The sequence below is a fragment of the Apaloderma vittatum genome, unplaced genomic scaffold, assembly GCF_000703405.1.
Source record: "Apaloderma vittatum isolate BGI_N311 unplaced genomic scaffold, ASM70340v1 scaffold33253, whole genome shotgun sequence".
Taxonomy (NCBI): Eukaryota; Metazoa; Chordata; class Aves; order Trogoniformes; family Trogonidae; genus Apaloderma; species Apaloderma vittatum.
This window is the reverse complement of record NW_009708030.1, coordinates 1-20,598: the sequence shown is the minus strand read 5'-3', so window position 1 is coordinate 20,598 and position 20,598 is coordinate 1. Positions and strand designations below refer to the sequence as shown.

At 41.2% G+C, this 20,598-nt stretch overlaps 1 protein-coding gene across 1 annotated transcript; it reads right to left on the bottom strand.

The window, feature by feature from the left end:
* Window positions 1-3,919: 3,919 nt before the first annotated feature.
* Window positions 3,920-20,390, bottom strand: LOC104271674 (centrosome and spindle pole-associated protein 1-like; the record flags this gene model as incomplete). Its single annotated transcript, XM_009866409.1, has 6 exons — window positions 3,920-4,140; window positions 8,357-8,507; window positions 8,695-8,804; window positions 13,638-13,701; window positions 18,219-18,385; window positions 20,250-20,390. Coding segments are annotated over 6 exons (854 nt in total), but the record flags the coding sequence as incomplete, so codon positions are not given.
* Window positions 20,391-20,598: the final 208 nt, after the last annotated feature.

Genomic DNA, 20,598 nt, shown 5'->3' with positions numbered 1-20,598 from the left:
TGTGTGTGGCGGGTGTGAAAGTAAAATTGTACCCAAAGACCTATATATGTGTAAAGGTTTGAGCTTCTGCAAGAAGTACAACTCAGGAGAGCTGTATTTTGAAGGATAAAATGTTTATAGTGAAAAGGAAACAGATTATTGTTCGTGAGGAAAGATATTTAGCAACTATTGTCTGATATTCTAAGATTTTTGCACACTCAGGCTGTCTGAGACATGGGTAATCATCCTTCTGTGAAAAATGTACAGAGATGCAGGTCTGTAATATAAACTCTTTAACACTATACAGTTCTTCCTGAATTGTTTTATTTCTGTATTATTGATTTGCTGAAAACCCATAACACTTCATTGTTTACCAGATGCACTAGAAGTTTGGGTTTATTTTTTTGGGTTGTGATTTTCTTCTTTTTTTTTTTTTTTTCTTCTTTCCCCCGCCACCCCCGGTTTCAAGCCCAGAAGTTAGTGTTGCTGACTTTTGTCAAAAGCAGAGGTAGAAATATCACAACTGACATCACTACCTGTAATATACATGTTTTAGGGCTTTTAAATATAACGAGCCATTGAAATGATGATCCTTCAAGGACTGGAACTTGAAACACTTGCAAACAAGTCTAGGTTGTGTCTGCTGTCAGATGTTTTTTTTGTTTGATGTAGATTTCACTCTTCTGTACAGAATTTAATGTTGAATATATTCAAGTAATAAATCTGGCATGGTTTGGGGATGGTTAAATTTATTGGAAATGTATTCATACTGTGAATTGTGCTCTGATGGTTAAAAGATGAGATTGTCAAGCATTCTGTATTACAATGGATGTAGAAATTTTTTTCAGATGGACAAAATGTATATGGTACAGATATGTAAAGTTTTCTATGTAAAAAAAATTCTGTACAACTTTCTGTACAATATTTGGTTCTCATCTGGCATATTCTAATCAGGTTATAGGTCAATAAAGTTTTTGAACTCTTTCATCAGTGCAATCAAAACTGGGGTAATCCACAGCTCTACTTGTTTTACAGTTTCCTTTGCCTCTCGTGCTCTTGTTTCAAAGGACCAAAGCCCAGCCCTCCCGGGACAGGGAGGTGGGTGCCCCTTGGGTGACTAGGATGTGTCTTCTCACAGGTGGGTGAAAAATAATGGTAAGTTTAAAACAAAACAAAAGCAAACGAAACCAAAAGGAATAATAAAAGTGCTTTGGGTAGACTAGTCAAATCCACCCTGTAGCAGTAAGAAACCCAAATACCACATTTTAATTTCTGGGGATTAAGATATTGTATGAAACAGATCGTTATGGGCTGAGGGTGGATGGGAGGGACAGGCTGGGATTATAGTTCGCCTGACTGCTGCCAGCTCAGCGTCTTTGATTTTGTAAGTAACGGTGGAATTGGATTGTACCCCCGTGGGTGAGCCTCATCTCACAGTGGGAGGACTCTCCCTCTAGCTGATCTCAGCAGGCCTCGAAAACGAGCCGAAGCAGTTCAATAAAACAGCTGTGGAAAAGCCAGTGGAGGGAATTAAAAGACATGAGCTCTTACTAGGAGTTTTCTCCTCGTGTTAGTTGGGGTGAAGCAAAACCAAAGTGCATTTAGCAAAGGAGGAGAATGGAGGTAATTTTCATTAATTGTACAGCCTTTCCTCTGGGGCTCTATTTCATTTTTTCTGTTTGCTGTGTAATGTTTGAATCTTAAACCAATGTTCTAGGCCAGATGTGAGCTCTTTCTTGTCTGACAGTGATCAGTAGGAACTTGTACAGTACGTGTAGTGTGTCCCATCCCTCGCGATGCCGGACTCTCCCCTGGGCCTGTGGCATGCTGTGCTCGGGACCCTTACTGGGGTGTTCCTAGGGCTGTTACCCAGAGCGCTGGTTTAACAGCTGCTGCTCCAGCTGTTCCCCATGTGTCTGCCCAATCTCTTTTTCAGTGTCTGTGTTCAAGATTCAGCAATAGTCGGTACAACAGATTAGCTAAAAAGTTTGTTAGTTTGTGGGGGTTTTGTGTTTATTTTAAACCCTACTGATTCACTGTTCTATTGCTTACTCCTATTTAGTAATGACTTTTTCACAGCATCACCTTCTCATGCCTTACCTTATTTGTTGGTTAGATTATTGCTTTATAGTTGTTTAGTCCTGGTTCATTGGAAACTGAACTCGTGTATCATTATTACTTGTTTCTGTACCTCTCTGTCATTCATGCACTGCCAGAGCTGCACTAGCAGTACTTTGGGTATTAGGTTCAACATGCAGCTCTTTAAATCCTGACCTCCACGGCGATTATCAGAAAAGCAGGGGCAGGGGCAGGACATGGGTTCTATTTTAGTCCTCTCAGCTTAAAGGGGGAGCTGGGCTGTGTTCTGGACTTGAACTGGAGAAAACAACTGCCAGCATGGGATGTACAAAAATGCAGATAAACGAGGCTGGCTTTTTAGGATAACACTAACTTTATGCTTCTACTGGGGGGCAGAGCTTTAATCACAGAAATGTTTAACTACGTAGACCACTAGCTGAGAAAGAAGAGAAACGAAGTTCTGTATAGAGCCTGGAGTTGATCATGCATCAAAGCATTCAAAGCATGAAGCAACTGAAGAGAGGCCTCAGGCATTAAAAAAAGACAAGGGGAAGGCTGGCAGGTGACAAACTGAAGAGAAGTAGGAAATACAGAGGATGGGAACTGTAGTATATGACATTTTTACTGTAGCTGCTTAAAATTACTTTGTGATTCCTGCCTCTAAGAAATTCAGACTATAGGGTCCAGCCTAGGGCTTGGATTACGCTCAGGTCCTGGCATTACTGATGGGCCAGGGCTGTCACAGCCAAGCTCATGAAGGTGATGAGCCCAAAACTCATTGTAAGACTAAGCCTCGTTTGGCACGTCCTTGCTGGGAAGGAACATACGAAACCCATGAAGAAGCTGAGTGCGACGCAGCATTTTAAGTACTGCACTCTCTCCGCAAGCCTCTCTCGCCTGCCATCATCACAGGACAGCTGTGGCGTTCCAGGAGGTAGGCAGAAGCACAAAGGCCGCATTTTAGTAAAAGTAAAGAGATTTATTTTTTTTACAAATTGCTTTGTTTCTCGCTATTGGTCAAGCTTTGGCCTCTGGATGGGAATTTCCATGAGCGAGAGGAAAGTCAGAGCCTTATCCTTGCTTCATCTCTGTGTTTCAGTTCACTGAACTCCTAAAAATCTCGCTCCTGGCTACAGCTCTGGGCTTTTATTCTGCAACTTTTCGCTGTGTTTTTCCTGCTTCTTTGAAGACAGTTTGTTCATGAGTAAATATAAGCTGACACAAATGATAAAGAAGATTGACGTCTACTTTCACTTTTTTGGTAACAAAATAATTTATTAACTCTTACATCAGAACCATAAATATATGCAACAGTATCTGTATTTCCAGCACAGAACAGGTTAGAGAACATAAGACACATTGCTAATAGTCATTTTTCTATGAAACTGCAGGACAGCACTCATCACTGCATGAAAAGCAATCACCCTTCTACAAGTTACTTACTCTTTTGGTAAAAGTTTAAAACACACCTCTGCTCTTGGGTTACTCTATTGCCAGACAGTTTTGAAGTTTATCTATAAACGAAGCTAAAAATTAATACCAAATTCACACTCACACACACTGTTTCTGTGCTAAGTCCAGCTCTGACACTGAAACTGAACTTTTATAAAAGTGCAAAAACCACCACGCTCTTCCTCCCCTTCCCACACCACACAAAAACATCCCTGCCCAACATCTCTGTTATGCTGCAGCTTCTGTTCCCTTATTATTGCTATTTTAACTTACACACACAACTCCATGCTAGGAACGTGGACAAGAACTATCCCCTACAAGAGCCTCTGGAAAGTGCAGTAGCGCTGAAGAGCCCCTGCCACGCTGGGAGGCACAGCTGGCGCACAGCTGGCTCACAGCAGGGCCGGAGTCAACCGTGCGCTGTGGACAGGCCTTGCCAGCTCAGGGGGAGCGCGGTTTCAGGCGAAAGCTTTGCCGAGCTGGACCGCTCAGCCATGAACCTCTGGAGCGGCTCTGAGGTTCCCGGTCGCAGCCAGGGCTCTGTCGCAACTGTGTCAGTGGAGCCGGGCCGCACGTCCGCCTGCGCCTGCTTCAACGGGGTGTCTGCTTCTCCTGACGACAGGGAATCGCCTGAGAGAGAAGGAGAGCGATGCGTGTATGTTAAAGGGGAACAAAAGCTTATCGCCTCTTATCACTGCATTTTGTTACATTGAACAGGCTTATCTGTCTACGATAAATACATAAATAATGCTCTTAAATTACATTTGTTTCTACTTAACACACACTTTTGCTGTTCTTGGGAACTAGAGGCAACAGCTGAAGACTCAAGTCTTTGATGCCTGATGCCAACAGCTCCTCTCCTGCCAGATAAAGAAGGGGTCAATACCAGCAGCCTCAGATAGACATAGGAGGTTCTTGCTTTCCCAGAGCCTCCTTTTATAAGAAGTCAAATCAGTGCAGATTACACATATAAACCAAGATCATTAAATTTCAGCAATATGGCTAAACACTCTTGCACAATCTGTCTCTCACTCAGGAAGAATTATTTTAACATTGGTGAAGAGTGCCAGTGCAAGCAAGTCTGCACAGCACAGTCCAGCTGGGCTAATAACCTGGACGCAGCATTGTTCTGAAATGCGCCCTGGGAAAGTTGTCCAGCTACAAAACAAACCGCACAAAACCGAAGGAAAAAAACCAACCCACAAGAGAACAGCCCTGCCTTTGAACTCGGGGTCGTTAACACTCTGAAGCCCACTAATTGCTAGTTTCAAGTCAGTCAATCATTCATACGTTCCTAATACCTCATTTTTTAGTCTGGATTCTCAAACAGCATAAATGATATATCCTTTTATAGTTATATATTTATAGCAAGAATTTCTCTGTGCTGTTTATCTTTTGGCTTCACAACATTTTTACATAGATAAACCAAAAAATAATGCAACTCTCCACACACGTATAATCAGTGTATAGTATGAACAGGTGAATTGGTATGAAAATTGCAATGTTCTCGAACAAAGCCAAATCATGTAAATGAAGAGGTTCTTGTTGGGGTTTTTTTAAGCTGGGCAGGAAAATGATTGAAGACTCCAGATTAGGGGAAAAAAAAATATAAAAAAATAAATTTTTGCAGAAACACAGTAATTCCAGTATTTTCTTTAACGACTTATGCAATTCTGAAGTGCCAGGTAATTTAAGTATTTGGATGACTTTTTTCTCTAAACTTAGGGGTTTTATTCTGAAAACAAAGAAAAAAAGATTACTTTTAAAACTTGATTTTTAAACCAGTCTTCTAAAGCTACTCAGGAGAACTTGGCAGTTGATGGTCTAGGCATGGGTATGAGGACCCAAGTCCTGCAGAAGCAGCAGCAGCCAGGTGTGGGGAGATGAAGGGAGGAGAGAAACTGGACAACCCCACAGCTGCTGGGTGCAAAGGCTCAGTTTTCCTCTTAGCGTCTAAGGCAGGGATGCAGGTTCTGAAACCAAATGCCAAATACTTTTTGCTCAAAAAGCACTTGGCAGTGAATCCACTAGTTCTGTCACATCATACAGACGGCAATGTGCTCATCCTCCCAGCCTTCTCAGTCTGGTTGAAACAAAAGTTCTCTATAATATTAGAAGTGTTAAACAGGCCTCCCTCGCTCTAGGGCCTGTCCTGCACTCGATGCTGGGTTTAGAGCTGGCAGGGTGACCCTCTCTGTCTCCTAAATCCCAGGTCAGATGAATCCTCCTGTTGGCTGGAACCTGCAGTTCTTCTATACATAAATTCTGCCGCAGTTAATGATACCACGTGGCAGACAAAGTAACAGCTAAAGACAATTAATTTTCTCTTTGCTACTTTTAAGAGAGATATTTAGAAACAATAAAATTAAAAGAATGTATTTGCATAGAGACAAACTACAGACTTCCATGCCAGAAGGCTGCATTTCCCTGAGTTTAACTATCACTGCCTTCAAGGACAAAGCCATGAGATCTCCCAGGAGAGAGAGAGAGCGCGCAAGAACAACTGTTTTGTCACAGATAAAGATCATAGTGCACATCGCTGTGTCGCACTCCTTTGGTGCAGCTTCTAGGAAGTGCAACAGATCAGCTACAGTACAAAATCGGCGTCATCATGAATTGCTACACTTTGTGTACTCCATAAAACACTGTTCTTCCTCGGGCCACATACGAAGAATTTTCTTTGGAGTTGCCAGTTGATAAATCACAGTTTGTATCTGGAGGCTGGAGATACGAGACCTCTCTCCTCTGCATGAAGGACTCCTGCTGAGCACCAGCAGGTGGACGTTCTGCCCCTCAGTGAGAACAAACTCCTTCAGCACTCTTGAGCCTGCACTGACGCTGCTGCCCACTGTAGCTCTTTGCGGGCTCCAGCTTTCCTTCAGTTAAAGGCACAGGGGAATGCCTTAAGTCTCACGCAATTTAGGCACAAGTAGCAGGGTCTCAGCCGCGTACTTAACGTGCTCAAACCTGTGAGAAGTCTGCCCTTGCTTACACCATCAGAACATGCCTAGATTGCGCACTGGAGAGAGGAGTTGCCAGCTTGCGGAGACGTCATTGCCCAAAACACTCACCAAGTCTATGCTGATGGGAATGGTTTTTTGGGGGGGTGGGTGAAAGCAGAGGAGGAGGCCTGGCTCCAACATGCACTAATTTTCCAGTTCAGAAAACAATGCTAGGCTGGCTTTAGGATTCCCACATCAGTCCCATAAAAGAAAGTGAACTGCTGTGACCAGAGCCTCCTTGCTGTGCCAACAGGATCAGCTCTTGAAGTTTAACAAAGCCTGTAAATTGCCATCTCCTGGTCATTTCAAGGGAGGAAAACCAGTTTAAGTTCCTTAGTTATACACTTCACAGAGTTGTTTTCTCCCAACCATACATCCGAGAGCAGAGGAGAAATAATAATCCTAGCTGTTAGGAAAGCAAGAGGATGCCACAAAGGTTCCATCAAACTGCTAGGGAAAAGGAATAAAACCATTTGGCCTCACTCTTTTTTTTTTTTTTTTTAAATGTGTGCAGGCAGCAGCGCTGCCCTAACAACCAGAGCTGAGCAAAAGGATCTCTTGTTACATTTCCAAGAGGCACATATGCCAAGGATGAGTGATGGTACCCATGTGTTCCAAAGAACAAGCTATATAGAGGCATATAAATATATTTATATATATACACACATACACACACATAAAAATTATATATATCTAAAGCCTGAAGTTCTGGAGACCATGCTGAACAGAAGGCAAACAAAATAAAATGTAGTTCGCACGATACAGGCTGATATAAAAGAAGTGAGATAGAACAAGTGCAGAGATGTAAAAGAAGTTCACACAGCAAAAACGCTTGGTGGAGTAAAATAAGTAAAGAATTTGTTTAGATTATAGAAAAAAAAAAAGAACCGGATTTTTGGGGCTCTTTAGTGATTAAAAAAATCACAGTTGAGATGGTTGAAACAAACAAAAAATGCATGAAGTGCTTCTCAGAGTACCCATAGCAACAGAATCATAAAGACTGTCAGCATCTGTACTCTCATTAAGGTTAGAAAAAGGATACCGACAGACACTGCAATTGCCCAGACAGCATAGCAACGGCCTCCTAAAAAAAGGAGCTTTCAGACTCACATGAAAATCATGAGCACAAAGTGTATCAACTGGCTCATAATCCAGGTGAGAAACTAAAGGCCGCTAATAGTTGCCATAATTGGTACCCCATAAACAAAGTGGATCTACACGAGGCAGCTCTGAGATACCTCCCAGGAATTCGCTGTATTACACAGTCACAAGGCACACATCATAAACTGAAGCGTCTGTATAGTGAAAGAGGTATCAGTATCAACCTCAAATACCAAATGATCACTTATGTTAACAAACCACTAAAAAAATCCAGATTAACTAGAAATGGAAGTGCTTTATACATGATTTTTTAGCATATCTTATGCCAGTTGGACCACCGATATCTGATTCCTAGGAACGCCAGTGAACTCACCCAGGCACACCATCAACATTCATCTGTCACGAGTTTCATTTCTTTCCACGACCATTTCAGCTGCGCAGCTGGATCCCCAGCAGTGACACATCGCAATATGAAAAGTGGTGCAGGCAGGACAAGCGTGAGTGGCTCACCAGACAGGAATCAGAGCATCTTTTCCTACTGCTTCCTCTAAACTTACTCTAAAAAGCTGTGTTGAAGTTTGCTGGGAATCTCTTCCAGCAGCTATAAAGCTCTACAAATAATTCCTACATTTCAACCAACCAGTTGCTTGCTTTTCCACTACAGGCAGTCTATTAATATTTGTTCCTTTAATTATTGGAATGACTTAGTATTCACTGCCTCATCTCTACTACACAGAGCATACCTAAGTAGGCAGATTTCTGCTGGAGCTCAGTCAGTCTGTGCAATCGTTCCTCGTTCTTGCCTTTCAACTGATCGACATCGAGACTGAAGTTCGAGTGCAAAGAAAAGCCATCAGGCTGCAGCACCGGTGTCTGCACCAGTGGAACATCCTCCTGGAGAAAATGTGAAAATGCACAAATCCTTCAGTTAAATAGCATCCTTTTTGAAAGGGCAAATAGCTATACATGTACACTCTTCAGTATCCACATCGTCTAGCCACTACGGAACCACAGGAACATCAGCTGCCATTAGAGCTGTGGTCCACCTTTGTATTTAAGCCAATCCCATTATCGTACGTACAGCGCACTCCAGAGCTTTCTGCTTTATTCGTCTCCTCTCCCGTGCAGAAGGTGGATGCTGTGGTGATATATTAACTTCTTCTAAGGCAGGAAACGTTTCCCCATTAGCACCTGGAAAAACAGGTGGAATAGTTTTCAAGGAAATCAAAACGCTAGACAATGTTACATACCATTTATGTTTTGAAATAAAGCCAATATATTGTACTTGATCAAGAGGCAACAGGTGCAAGCTGGAGCATAGAAGATTCCATGTAAAGATAAGGAAAAGCTTTTTCACTGTGAGGGTGACAGAGCACTGGAACAAACTGTCCAGAGAGGTTGTGGAGTCTCCTTCTCTGGAGACTTTCAAAACCCACCTGGATGCGTTCCTGTGTGACCTACTCTTAAGTGATCCTGCTCTGGCAGGGGGTTAGACTAGACGATCTTTGGAACAGATGATCTTTCAAGGTCCCTTCCAACCCCTGACATTCTGTGATTCTGTGATTTAACCGCGGGAATCAAAGGAATGTATTAATTAGGACATCTTGCATGAAGCCAGCGATAACCCAGATGCAGGCAGAAGAACAAGGTACCACAAATGCAACAAGGGATGAACTTCAAAAGTCAAGAGAAGGAATAAATATCTTGAGATAAGATCTCTCTTATGCAGAGGATAAGGCATTTAACATCCTGCAAATCCACCACCTATTACTTCACCATTTCTTGTTTATACCTAGACCTTTAAGAAAAACAAGTACTCGAATGAGTATAGTATCTCTGCTAGAAAAAGATACCACCAGGCAAATTGGAGGCATAAAAAGATACAATCATGTACGAAATTATGTGTGTAAACAGGTCACACAGAAACTACTTCAAATACAAACTATTTCAAAAAGATTCTTTTTCTCCAGGACCAGCAACCACTGCTCGGGGGGTGGTTTAAGGTTTTGCTGCTGCTTGGCGCAGAGAGTGGGCTCTGTTTTCTAGTTCAGTCCCTCCAGTACCTCCCTCCAAGAAGCAGAGCCTCCCAGAAAAAGAAAAGACTCTGCTTAGCAAAACCAGCACAGAATCCATTACCACCAACTACACTTTGTGACAATGAAGTCACCTTTTGGAAAGGCTCCTAGTCAATCTAGTATGACAACTTAAGATAAAATAAACAAATAAATAAATGTGCCTAAATATATATACACACACACACAGGGTACTGCACAATTCTTCATTTTTTTAAAATGACATACTGTGACATTAAAAATAAACCATATCTGTGGAAAGAATGGGGTTTTCATTTCTATCATTCACAGATTTCAAAGATCTTCAAATGAAATTTTAGCAGTAACAATTCTTTTAGTTGAAAACTGAAATACATAGGTTTGAAAAGTAAATTTGATTGATATCAAGGAAGGTCACAGAAACAAAGACAGCTATTTTAAAATATCTGTTCACATTACCAGTCCATTTTTCCCTATAAATAAAAATTGTATTCCATTCTTTTCCCTCCCTCAGTTTCACCATACTCATGCTCTCATCACAAATGCTTCAAAAAAATAAAATCAAAGCATAATCTTGAAATGGTGCATAGCTAACAATCCACTGATCAGAGGTCTAGTTACAATATCAGCTGACCTTCATTATATTCAAAATAGTGCTATTGCTCAGAATACAAAAAACATTTGTGTGAATTTGTCACAACAGAAACAAGGTACAAGCTAAAGAAGAATTTATTTGCACCTTGAGTGTTTCATCAGTGTGAGATGCTACCTGTTCCTGTAAGCATCTATCGTTCAGCTACTGCCACACAGACGTGCTTTCAAATCACTGCATTACACTAATGAATTTTAGAGTTCCAAGCGAGGCCAAAAGCAGGAGTAATGTTATGCTCTTCTTAGGAAATTTAAAAACACTGCTAAAATACACCACAAGTATTTCACAAAAGACCCTCAGACAATGTGAGCAGCACACTTCACGGAGAGGGCAGCCCACAGATAATTAGGTTTTTTATTTTTCATTTCAAGGCTGGCTGGAAGTCACCAGATTCATATTCAGAATTTTCATACCTATAAATAAATATAAATCGTAAGTAATTTTAATAAAGTCCAAACACTGCAAAGGTTAAGAAAGGCATCGTGCCGACAGCTCAGTGCTGGGGAATACATTTTTCCACTACAGTTCTCAATGATGTGGGGAAAAAAGAAAAAAAAAAGTGAATCAGTAGTATTGCAAGTTAACTCATTCACCTCACTAAGCTGCAAGACTTGGCTGGAAGGGAACAAGGAGGAAATAGGAGAGGACTATAAATATCACAGACCTTGTGAAAGCGGTGAATAAACCCAAGGGGCACCCATTACACAGGCGGCAGGTTCACAGCAGCTGAAAGGGGATCATTCGCAGAAGGTGTCGTCATGGGGAAACGCATCCACACGATGCTGCTGAGGGCAAACAATTAGAGGGATTCCAAATCGCCGATTCCAGTTTGCGGAAGACAACCTACTGAGGCACAGCTTTGCAGGACTTACTAAATGCAAACGCGCAGCGTTTGCCTCGGGAAGCCTCTGAGCTCCGAGTCACACAAGGCTGGAGGAGCGCTCTGCCGCGGTGCCACACGCCTGCCCGCTGCCCCACGCTCTTGCCCACACGCCACCTCTGGCCACAGGCACTGCACCAGATCCCAGACCCACGGGCTCCCCTAAAGCCTCCTTTCATCATTTCGGCCGTAACCAATAAATGGTATTTCCTAAGCTGAAGAAGAATGTGTTGCAGACCACAGAGAGTACCAACTGCACTGAACAAGGCTGAATGCTCCATCCCGTGTCCATCTCAGTGCGGGTTCTATCCCATACTACAGGACTTGCACCTTAACAAAATAATCCTGACTGCATTTCAAACGAAAAACTGCGCTTTTAACCAAAGCCAGAATTAACAATCATCGCTGTAAGGAAACATATCTAGCTTCATTAAAAAGCACTTGTAGGAATCCACGGCATCTTCCCTACAGCAACGAATAAAACCTTGTAAGAGGATTTCGCATCACAGAATCACAGAATGTCAGGGGTTGGAAGGGACCTCTAGAGATCATCTAGTCCAGCCCCCCTGCCAGAGCAGGATCACCTACAGCAGGTCACACAGGAACACGTCCAGGCGGGTTTTGAATGTCTCCAGAGAAGGAGACTCCACAACCTCCCTGGGCAGCCTGTGCCAGGGCTCTTGTCACCCTCACAGTAAAGAAGTTTCTCTTCACATTGAGGTGGAACTTCTTATGTTCTAACTTAAATCCATTATTTCTTTTTCTATGGCTGGGCATTACTGAAAAGAGATTGTCCCCTTCCTCTTGACATCCACCCCTCAGATATTTATATACATTAATAAGATGCCTATCAATGATTGAAGAGAATTTCAAGGTACTGTAATACTTACTAATGAAAAATAACACATAGAGGCCTGAGCTGGTTGGATTATTTTTTTTTTTAAAGATAAATTTTAGCCTTTTAAAACTTAAAAGAAACCCTCACTCATAAAATTTACAAAAAAAAGAGAAGCTCTAGCCTTATAAGTAGAACTGGAAATAAAATATATCTGAAAGAGCACTTCTACATACATGCATAGATAGGTTGAATAATGTGAGAGATAGTCCTCCATCCAAAATAGAAAACTCTAAATCACCTTCTTCAGATGATTAAGAAGTGACCATGATTTAGGTGTGATGATGCAAGTTATGTGAAATGAAGAAACGTGTGAACAGCAGAAAAGTGAGCAATCACTAGTTTAAACCCCTATAAATCATACTTAAAAATCAAGCATGCCTGCAAAACTAAAGGATAAAAATGAAATTAATTATTGTCTGCCCAACACTCTTCTATTTCACTGAGGACCACTTGTAATTGTAAACTGTGATCACTAATATATTAGTTTATTTGCTGCAGAACAATGGAAGTGCAATGCATATTTTACCACCATAACACATTTGCTGAAAAAATCATAGCATCATAGAATTGTCAGGGTCAGGGTTGGAAGGGACCTTAAAGACAGGGCAGGGACATCCCCCACTAGATCAGGCTGCTCAGAGCCCCATCCAGCCTGGCCTTAAAAGCTTCCAGGGATGGGGCTTCCACCACCTCTCTGGGCAACCTGTGCCAGTGTCTCACCACCCTCATGGGGAAGAACTTCTTCCTAACATCCAATCTGAACCGATCCATCTCCAGCTTCAATCCATTCCCCCTAGTCCTACCACTACCCGACATCCTAAAAAGCCCCTCACCAGCTTTCTTGTGGGCCCCCTTGAGACACTGGAAGGCCACAATAAGGTCTCCTCAGAGTCTGCTTTTCTGCAGACTGAACAGCCCCAACTCTCTCAGTCTGTCTTCACAGGAGAGGTGCTCCAGCCCTCTCATCATCCTCGTGGCCCTTCTCTGGACACACTCCAGCACGTCCAGATCTTTCTTGTGCTGTGGGCTCCAGAACTGGACGCAGTACTCCAGGTGGGGTCTCACGAGAGTGGAGTAGAGGGGGAGAATCACCTCCCTTGACCTGCTGGCCACGCACCTCTTGATGCAGCCCAGGACACGACTGGCTTTCTGGGCTGCAATATTAGAGTTCCCTTAATAATAATAACAGAGTTCCCTTAATAATAATAATTCCCTTCAATATTAAGAGTTCCCTTATCCAAAGCTTGGAAGCTGTCAGAGAAAGCTCCTTGACAAGGCCAGCAGCCCAGTCAGAGCACAATGAGCTCAGAAAGATGCTTTCTCATGAAAAGATGTGAAGAGGTGTAAGGCAAGTGAGCATCATCATTACTTTACGGTGTGACGTACACAAATTTATTGCAGTACAATTCTGTAAAGGTCTGCATTTTAAAGTTTCTACACCCACTGCAACTTCTAAAACGGTAATAATCATTTGAGACACATCTTCAGATTAAATGAAACGTTTGTACACTCGTAACATGGCTAAGGGAAGGTACAAACTCACCAATAAAAGCGCTATCCGATTCCAACAGTGAGTTTTTCAGAAATTCATGAGATTCATTCCTGAACTACAAGTGAAACAGAAGACACACAAATTCAGATGCCTCAGTATCTTTCTGTGGCCAAATTATAATTAATGTAACTTCCAATGTAATTGCAAAACTTCTGCAAACAGCAGCTCTGTGGTTTTCTGTCCTATCTACTACTTCATGGCTATAAAAAACCCCACCAAACTATTCCTTTTAAAATAACTCATGTTCTCTTTAAGCATTAGGGGTTTTTTTAACTTTTCTGTAGTAACCCCATTTGCTGAAACTGCCTGTGCCTGGTGAGGAAATGCATCCTCGTTACCCTGCCTGAGCTTCAGAGCAGCGAGCACTAGAAGCGAGCTTTGCACCTAAGGTTTGTGTGAAGAATTGGTCAAAGGAAGATCTATTCCTTACGTTTCCCTTATCCTACCACATACAGTGTCTGATACTAAAACACTAAAATAACAGATTTTTTTCACAGTAATAACAAACACTGAGTGCAATACTTATAGTTCGCTGCACAGCTGCAATCATTTTGTTACAGAAATTCTACTATGGAATAATTTTTGTTGAAAACCACTCAAATCAAAGCAGTAGGAGCTATCAGAGGAGACGGAATAAGAGAAAAACAAGTTTTTTACTGCAAAGCACTGCTCTGAAGAAGGACTTCAGGCAATAAATTACAAGTATAGAGTACATTAAGGTGATTTTTCTTTAATTAAAAAATGTTTAATTTCTGCACGTAGTACAGCATTATCCTTGAGGCTTAATGGCTCTGCTCTTCCACAGTCTTCTGTTTTCTAAGGTTTCACTTTCCCATGAGACACAACTGAACTCTCTTTGGGTTAGTGCAGAATTCCAATTTGATAGTGTTTTATTGCACTCTTTCATCAAGCCAGAAAAAAACCTACAGCATTTGAGACAACAGATTCAATCACTGACTGCCACGTGCATCACTTAAGCCACCCGAATTCAGAGCAGCTGCTTTTGGCTTCGTTTTCACTACTAAACATCCACTGCCAGTGGCAATCTAACATCATATAAATATAACATAAGTACCAATAAATATTAAGAGAAGGGAGTTAAAGAATCAAACCATCTCTATATAAACAAGGAGTTTAAAGGAGCTGTTACTCATGGTACTGACAGGCAAGGGAAGTAAATAAGCTCCCTGCCTTGTTATTCAAGTGTAACTCCTTTCTCCCAGTTTTTGAAAGACACAATATTTCTCACACTTGAGAAAAGGCAAAGTAATATAATAAAAAAACCTGTTCTAGTCTTACCAGTCTCGTGGTTTGTGGGTTACTGCCAGAAGTGTAGTCATCTTGATCAACAAAAGCCGCAGAGACAAGGGACAAAATATTATTAACATAAACCCAGTTATTACTAAAGCATATTGAGTTTTATCAGCATATTATTACAAAATTGAAGATCGTTACGCATTTCTTCTTGAAGATTGCACGCGCTGTAATGAATATTTTTAAAATATATGAATGCAATGTTTATTCCAGTTTCCTTATGCCAATTTAAGTAGAATCAGAGAAATCAAACAGAACTTGGCTGTACATTATTTCCAAGAACGCTGAGCATGTGCATGCAGTCCTTATTAAGGCTGGATTCATTGGTCTCACCCAAAGACCAAATATATTTCTCACACTAGAACTTCATCATTCATTGCCAATAAAAATCAACCATTTCCCATCTTGTTCCAAATTTGACTTTTTATCCAGGGAAAGGAAGCATAACTATTTTTGTGGCTACTGAAAATTATTTTTTTAAAGATATAATCACACCTTGTTAGCTACTAAAATTGCACTAAATTGTGCCTAATTCTGAAAAAGTTCTCTGTGCTGCAACAGTCAAAACTACTTTTGCACTGTCTTTACAACAATACTGTAAACACTTGTTATAGAAAGGGCATGTCCAGATGTTGACTGAATAATGTAAAAAACAGGAATTTGTGGGAGGGCAGCACAGTTAAAGCCAACAAAGCAACATAACACAGCACAAAATGCTGCTGCCTCAACACTTGGTTTCTCTTTTTTACCCTGTTCTGTTTCATTTGTTGATACCTTAAGATCTTTATTATTTGAATTACTGCATCTTTAACAACATCCAGTCACAGAACTAGCAAGAAATGTTTCTTTCATATTTTCTGCCCACTGCTGAATCCTAACACAGATGGAACACAGACAGTACTGAGAAAACACATCAGGTTAAGTAACTTCAGATGAAAAAGCATTTAAACAGCACCCAAGAACTCAAAGTCAATGGCCTTCTTACTATAATAAAGATTATTATCCCTTCCCTAGCATAAGAGTTTTCTTGAAATCATCTTTGATATTAAATTTTATACATGTCACATTTTTCTTACATTTGAAACACTTCTGAATTAAAAAGAGTGGAAGTTAATGGTATTCAACATCCTAGTGGTCGCTAGTGCTAAACTGCAACACTTAAAACTCCACCTGAACTTCACAGCAGGGAAAAAACCCACAACAATAATGGAAAGAAATCTCTCTTCATTTACCATTTTTTGTTTGAACTTGCTATAAATCAAGTAGAAAACCAAACCAATACTGTATCAAAGTTCAAAAATTAGAACATCAAGAATGAATTATTTCTTCTATAATTAGGGATCACCTGAACCACGTATTTTTTCATCCCACTTTGGTTTTTGCTGTTATTTTTAGTGGCCTATCAAGAGCTAGACTGAGGGAGTCAGCAGTCTCATTTACATGTAGTGAAGCTAAACATTACAAGAGTTTTGTAGTTAAAACTCAGGGATACTAAAAAAAAAATATATTTATTCTATATTCAAGACATCTGCTTGCCAGGGCAGGCGTGTTTCTATCAACGGAACTAATGATGTTCTCCCCTAGGTGGGACATCCAGAGAACCAATTTGACTCACAAGAGGGATGTCATGTCACAATAAACTCGTTAGATGAAATCGGTTCTCTCAGCCCCTGTCAGGGTGCAATAATCACAGAATCACAGAATGTCAGGGGTTGGAAGGGACCTCAAAAGATCATCTAGTCCAGCCCCCCTGCCAGGATCACCTAGGGCAGGCACACAGGAACGCATCCAGGCAGGTTTTGAATGTCTCCAAAGATCAGAGCAGGAGAGTGCAAAAAGCCCTGAGAGTGCACCAACGCTTGACATGCTGAGGACACCACATTTGGCAGCTTTCAAAGAGAGGCTGAGAGGTTGAACGAGGCAGCGATCATTTCGGAGAAGAAAATATGTGTCTAGGGATAAAAACCTCAGCTCTGGAGAGCAGAGAGGACCATCCTGGAAGTTAATCTAACGATGACCCCCGTGCACACTGGAAATACAAGGAAGCAAAACTGCAATTACTCTTCTTATTTGGTTTAGGTCTTCAAATAAAATATTGATTGAGATAGTTTTCATTTCTGGCATCCCTGCCTAGCAGACTTATGCAGGGTGCAGCTGACTTTCAGTCTAGCACCAAACCCCCCAGCACAGGGGCTGTTACTCCTCCTGGACTGACAACCTGCCCATTCCCCATACGTTACTCCAGCCAAGCAGAGCCCAACACTGCAGTGCAATAACAGCAAACCTGCTTCTGTGCCTTTTTTCCTACCCCTAAAAATAATAGGTGTCCAGAAGTCTGCAAAAGACTGCCGTATTTAGAGTGACAGAGCAAGCATTTACAAACTACAAATCATATATATATATAGCTCCACTAATAGTCCTGATATTTCTCTTTTACAAACAGAATTAAAAAAAAAAGAAGGGAAAAGTATATCAGAGAAAAAAGGTAAAGAAGGATGTAAGGTATAGAACTCTTACAAATAGAGTGGGAAAAGAGCTAAGCCTTTGCCACTGCAATCTATAATATGACATTTCACCCACAGTACAAAAATACATGTTGCTTTAATTCATCTCTTCTTCCTGCCTTAAATCGGACAATAAAACCATTCACCTATTTTCAGAGGAAGATGATGAACCTGTCTCTACGGAAAATAAACTGGAAATAGAGAGATACATAGCAAATGATTAATTCTCTCACTCAGTACCCAGTGACAGACTATAAAGCTAAATGACACTGTAAAGCAGTAGGAAAGAGGAAAAGCTGCTCAAGGACCCCTCTGTAAGCATTAGTTGGAAATTGTTTTGGAAATCAGCTGCTTGTCTACCAACTAATCTAAATTGTCCAAGGAAATGTCTCTTTAGGTTGTCACCATGTAAATCTGCATTATCCTTTTAGCATTAGCATATGTCTAAAATGAGTATTTGTCCTTAAAATGAACGAAAAGGGCAAATTTGCTTTCTAAGCGGTGGAGGTCCCCCTCCAGACAACACTAAATTAAAGCCTACTGAAAAATATTCTCATGACAGAAAACCAAAACCAAACCCCACGCAGGTCTCAGTTGAAGCCAGTGAATTATTTTTCAACATTTCAGTTAATCTCACAGAGGGGAAGACTGAAGACAACTCTATACATTCCACTTAGGCATTAAAAGATATTCAAGAGCTTGTAATTAGTGCAGAAATTGGTACAGGTGTGCTTATTTGCAACCACGACGTTACGTTACCCACAAGCTGTACTGCACATGTTGCTTGAACACCGGTGGGAGAGGAATCACCTTTAACTCTCACCAGGGCACCAAACAAAACACCCTGCAAGTAACTGTCACCCTCCACCTCTTGGTCATCTTGCTCACCTCTGGGTCCATTACCAGGCAACACAAATACGGCTTAAAGCACGACCAGTGATAATAAGAAGAGCCATTCCATTTCCCTAAAGCAATATGGAAAGGTTTCCTTTCATATGTGCTTGGGGTTTTTTATGCCAAACTTTCATCTCATCTCTAAGGCTAAAAAAAAGTCCAAGGAGCAATCTGAAATTGTACTGGGTGTCTGTGGCAAGTAGAGGGGCTACAGGGGTGGCTGCCGTAAGAAGATGTGAGGTGCTGCCCTGTGCTGGGTGCAGTCAGGACCACAATGGTCCCACCTCGGGACACAGCCCGTCAGCCAGACTTGTGGTGCCTCTGTGAAAAGGGCAAAGAACAGGCAAAATAAAGAGCAGCAGTGAGGGCCAAAAGGTGAGAAGTAGCCCTGCAGACACTAAGGTCAGAGAAGAAGGAGGAAGAGGAGGTGCTCCAAGTGCCAAAGCAGAGATTTCCCTGCAGCCCATGGTGAAAACTAAGGTGGAGCAGATGGAAAAGTGCAAGGAGACAGGAGCAGCAGAGAGAAACCGCTGTGACCGTAATCACCCCGTCTCCCCTCCCACCTTATGCCACCCATCATCACATCTTGCAAGGGACTGGGCATAACCTGGGGTGGTACCAAGGGAGAGGAGCCGGGGTGTCAGAAGCCAAGGAGTGAAGCCGGGCATGGGGAAGCAGCAGGCAAGGTGTGGTTTTAATGTTCGTCTTTGTTTCCTGCTACTCGAAAATCAGTAATTAAATATTTATTTACATTGATAATAAATTAATTTCCCCCAAGTTGAGTCTGTTTTGCCCACAACAGCAACTGGTAAGCAATCTCCCTGTCTGAACCTCGGCCAACAGGCTTTATTCCTCCTGTTTCCCTCATTTCGCCAAGGGACACGAGTGAGGAAACATGAGCAGGCGAGCAGCTGGGCAGGAGCTTTGCTGCTAGCCAAGGACAATCCACCACAGAAATGAAGTTACCTTCTCATCAAAAGTTTAGTTAGGGCAGCCTGAATTACAGAGGGGAACACTATTCTATCTTGCACTCAAAACTGAGTTCATCTGTATAGTTGCAACCCTAACGTTTGGAAAGGTTGAAGCAAATTTCATGGCATTTTTAAATAACATACAAAATAAATTGAGATACTGTTCTTTCATGACTTTTTGTAAAACATATCAAAACGAACATTACATCTGGAGTGAAGTGCAGCATCCAAAAATGGGGCATTACATTTACTTTTCACTATTTCTGCAGTATGCATCTAAAAACTTTTACTATGTTAGCATGTTAACATTTCACTTTATTAGGATGACCTCTGACACAAGCAACATTTTCATTCTGGGACCTCAAGGTCGTTATGACATCTTACATACGGTTACTTAAGCAAAGTGTGCTTACAGATACACATTTCTGAAACTTTGAAACAGTCAACCCAATACTACAGAAATTTAATCCATTAAAAAAATACCAAGGTGGAGACACACCGGCTGCATTTTAAACAATTCACAGTTCAAAGCCATCTACCTCCTCACTGAGAACTGAAGAAATGCCACAAGGAACTTACCTGCTAATGCTTCTATCACAAATTAGCTGAAGAGTTTTACTCCTCTGTAGTTTTCTTAAAGAAACAGTAACCAAATTATTTTTCTCTTGCACTTTTTTGAAGTGTGAAGTACTAGGTTCTTTCAGAACTTTCAGAAAACCAAAGAAAAAGAGTCACAGTAATATTTAAGTTTTGACTTTTTTTTTATGCTTTACATTATGATAGAAGCATTTTACTGTTTTGTATTGCAGTGCTGACATTGAACTTGAAAAAAGTAAAACTATAGCTGGTGGGGTTTTATTCTTATCAAATACAAAACAAGTAAAAATAATTGCAACTACATTAGACCATTCATTCCTTACCTTCTATTTCTCTCCTCATTCTCATTCTGTCAAGTTTCTTCTGCTGCTCCCTCAACAGCGCCTGCTGTTGAATCTCTAGAGTCTGGTCATCTTTTGGAGGATCAGGATACATGTGCCTTAAGCCCATACGTGTTTCAGAATCTAGAGGAAAGACAGGAAACTTAAATTTTTTCCTAAATGAATGTTTCTGAAAAACATTTTTGAACAACTAGGTACAAATACAAAGCCATACAAATATTAAAAATAATAGTGACAATGGTCTAGAGGATGAGCCACTTTAGTAATGACTTTACAATTTTTCTATATTAAAAATGGTATAGGAGTGTCCTGGGTTTGAGCTAAAACCCAG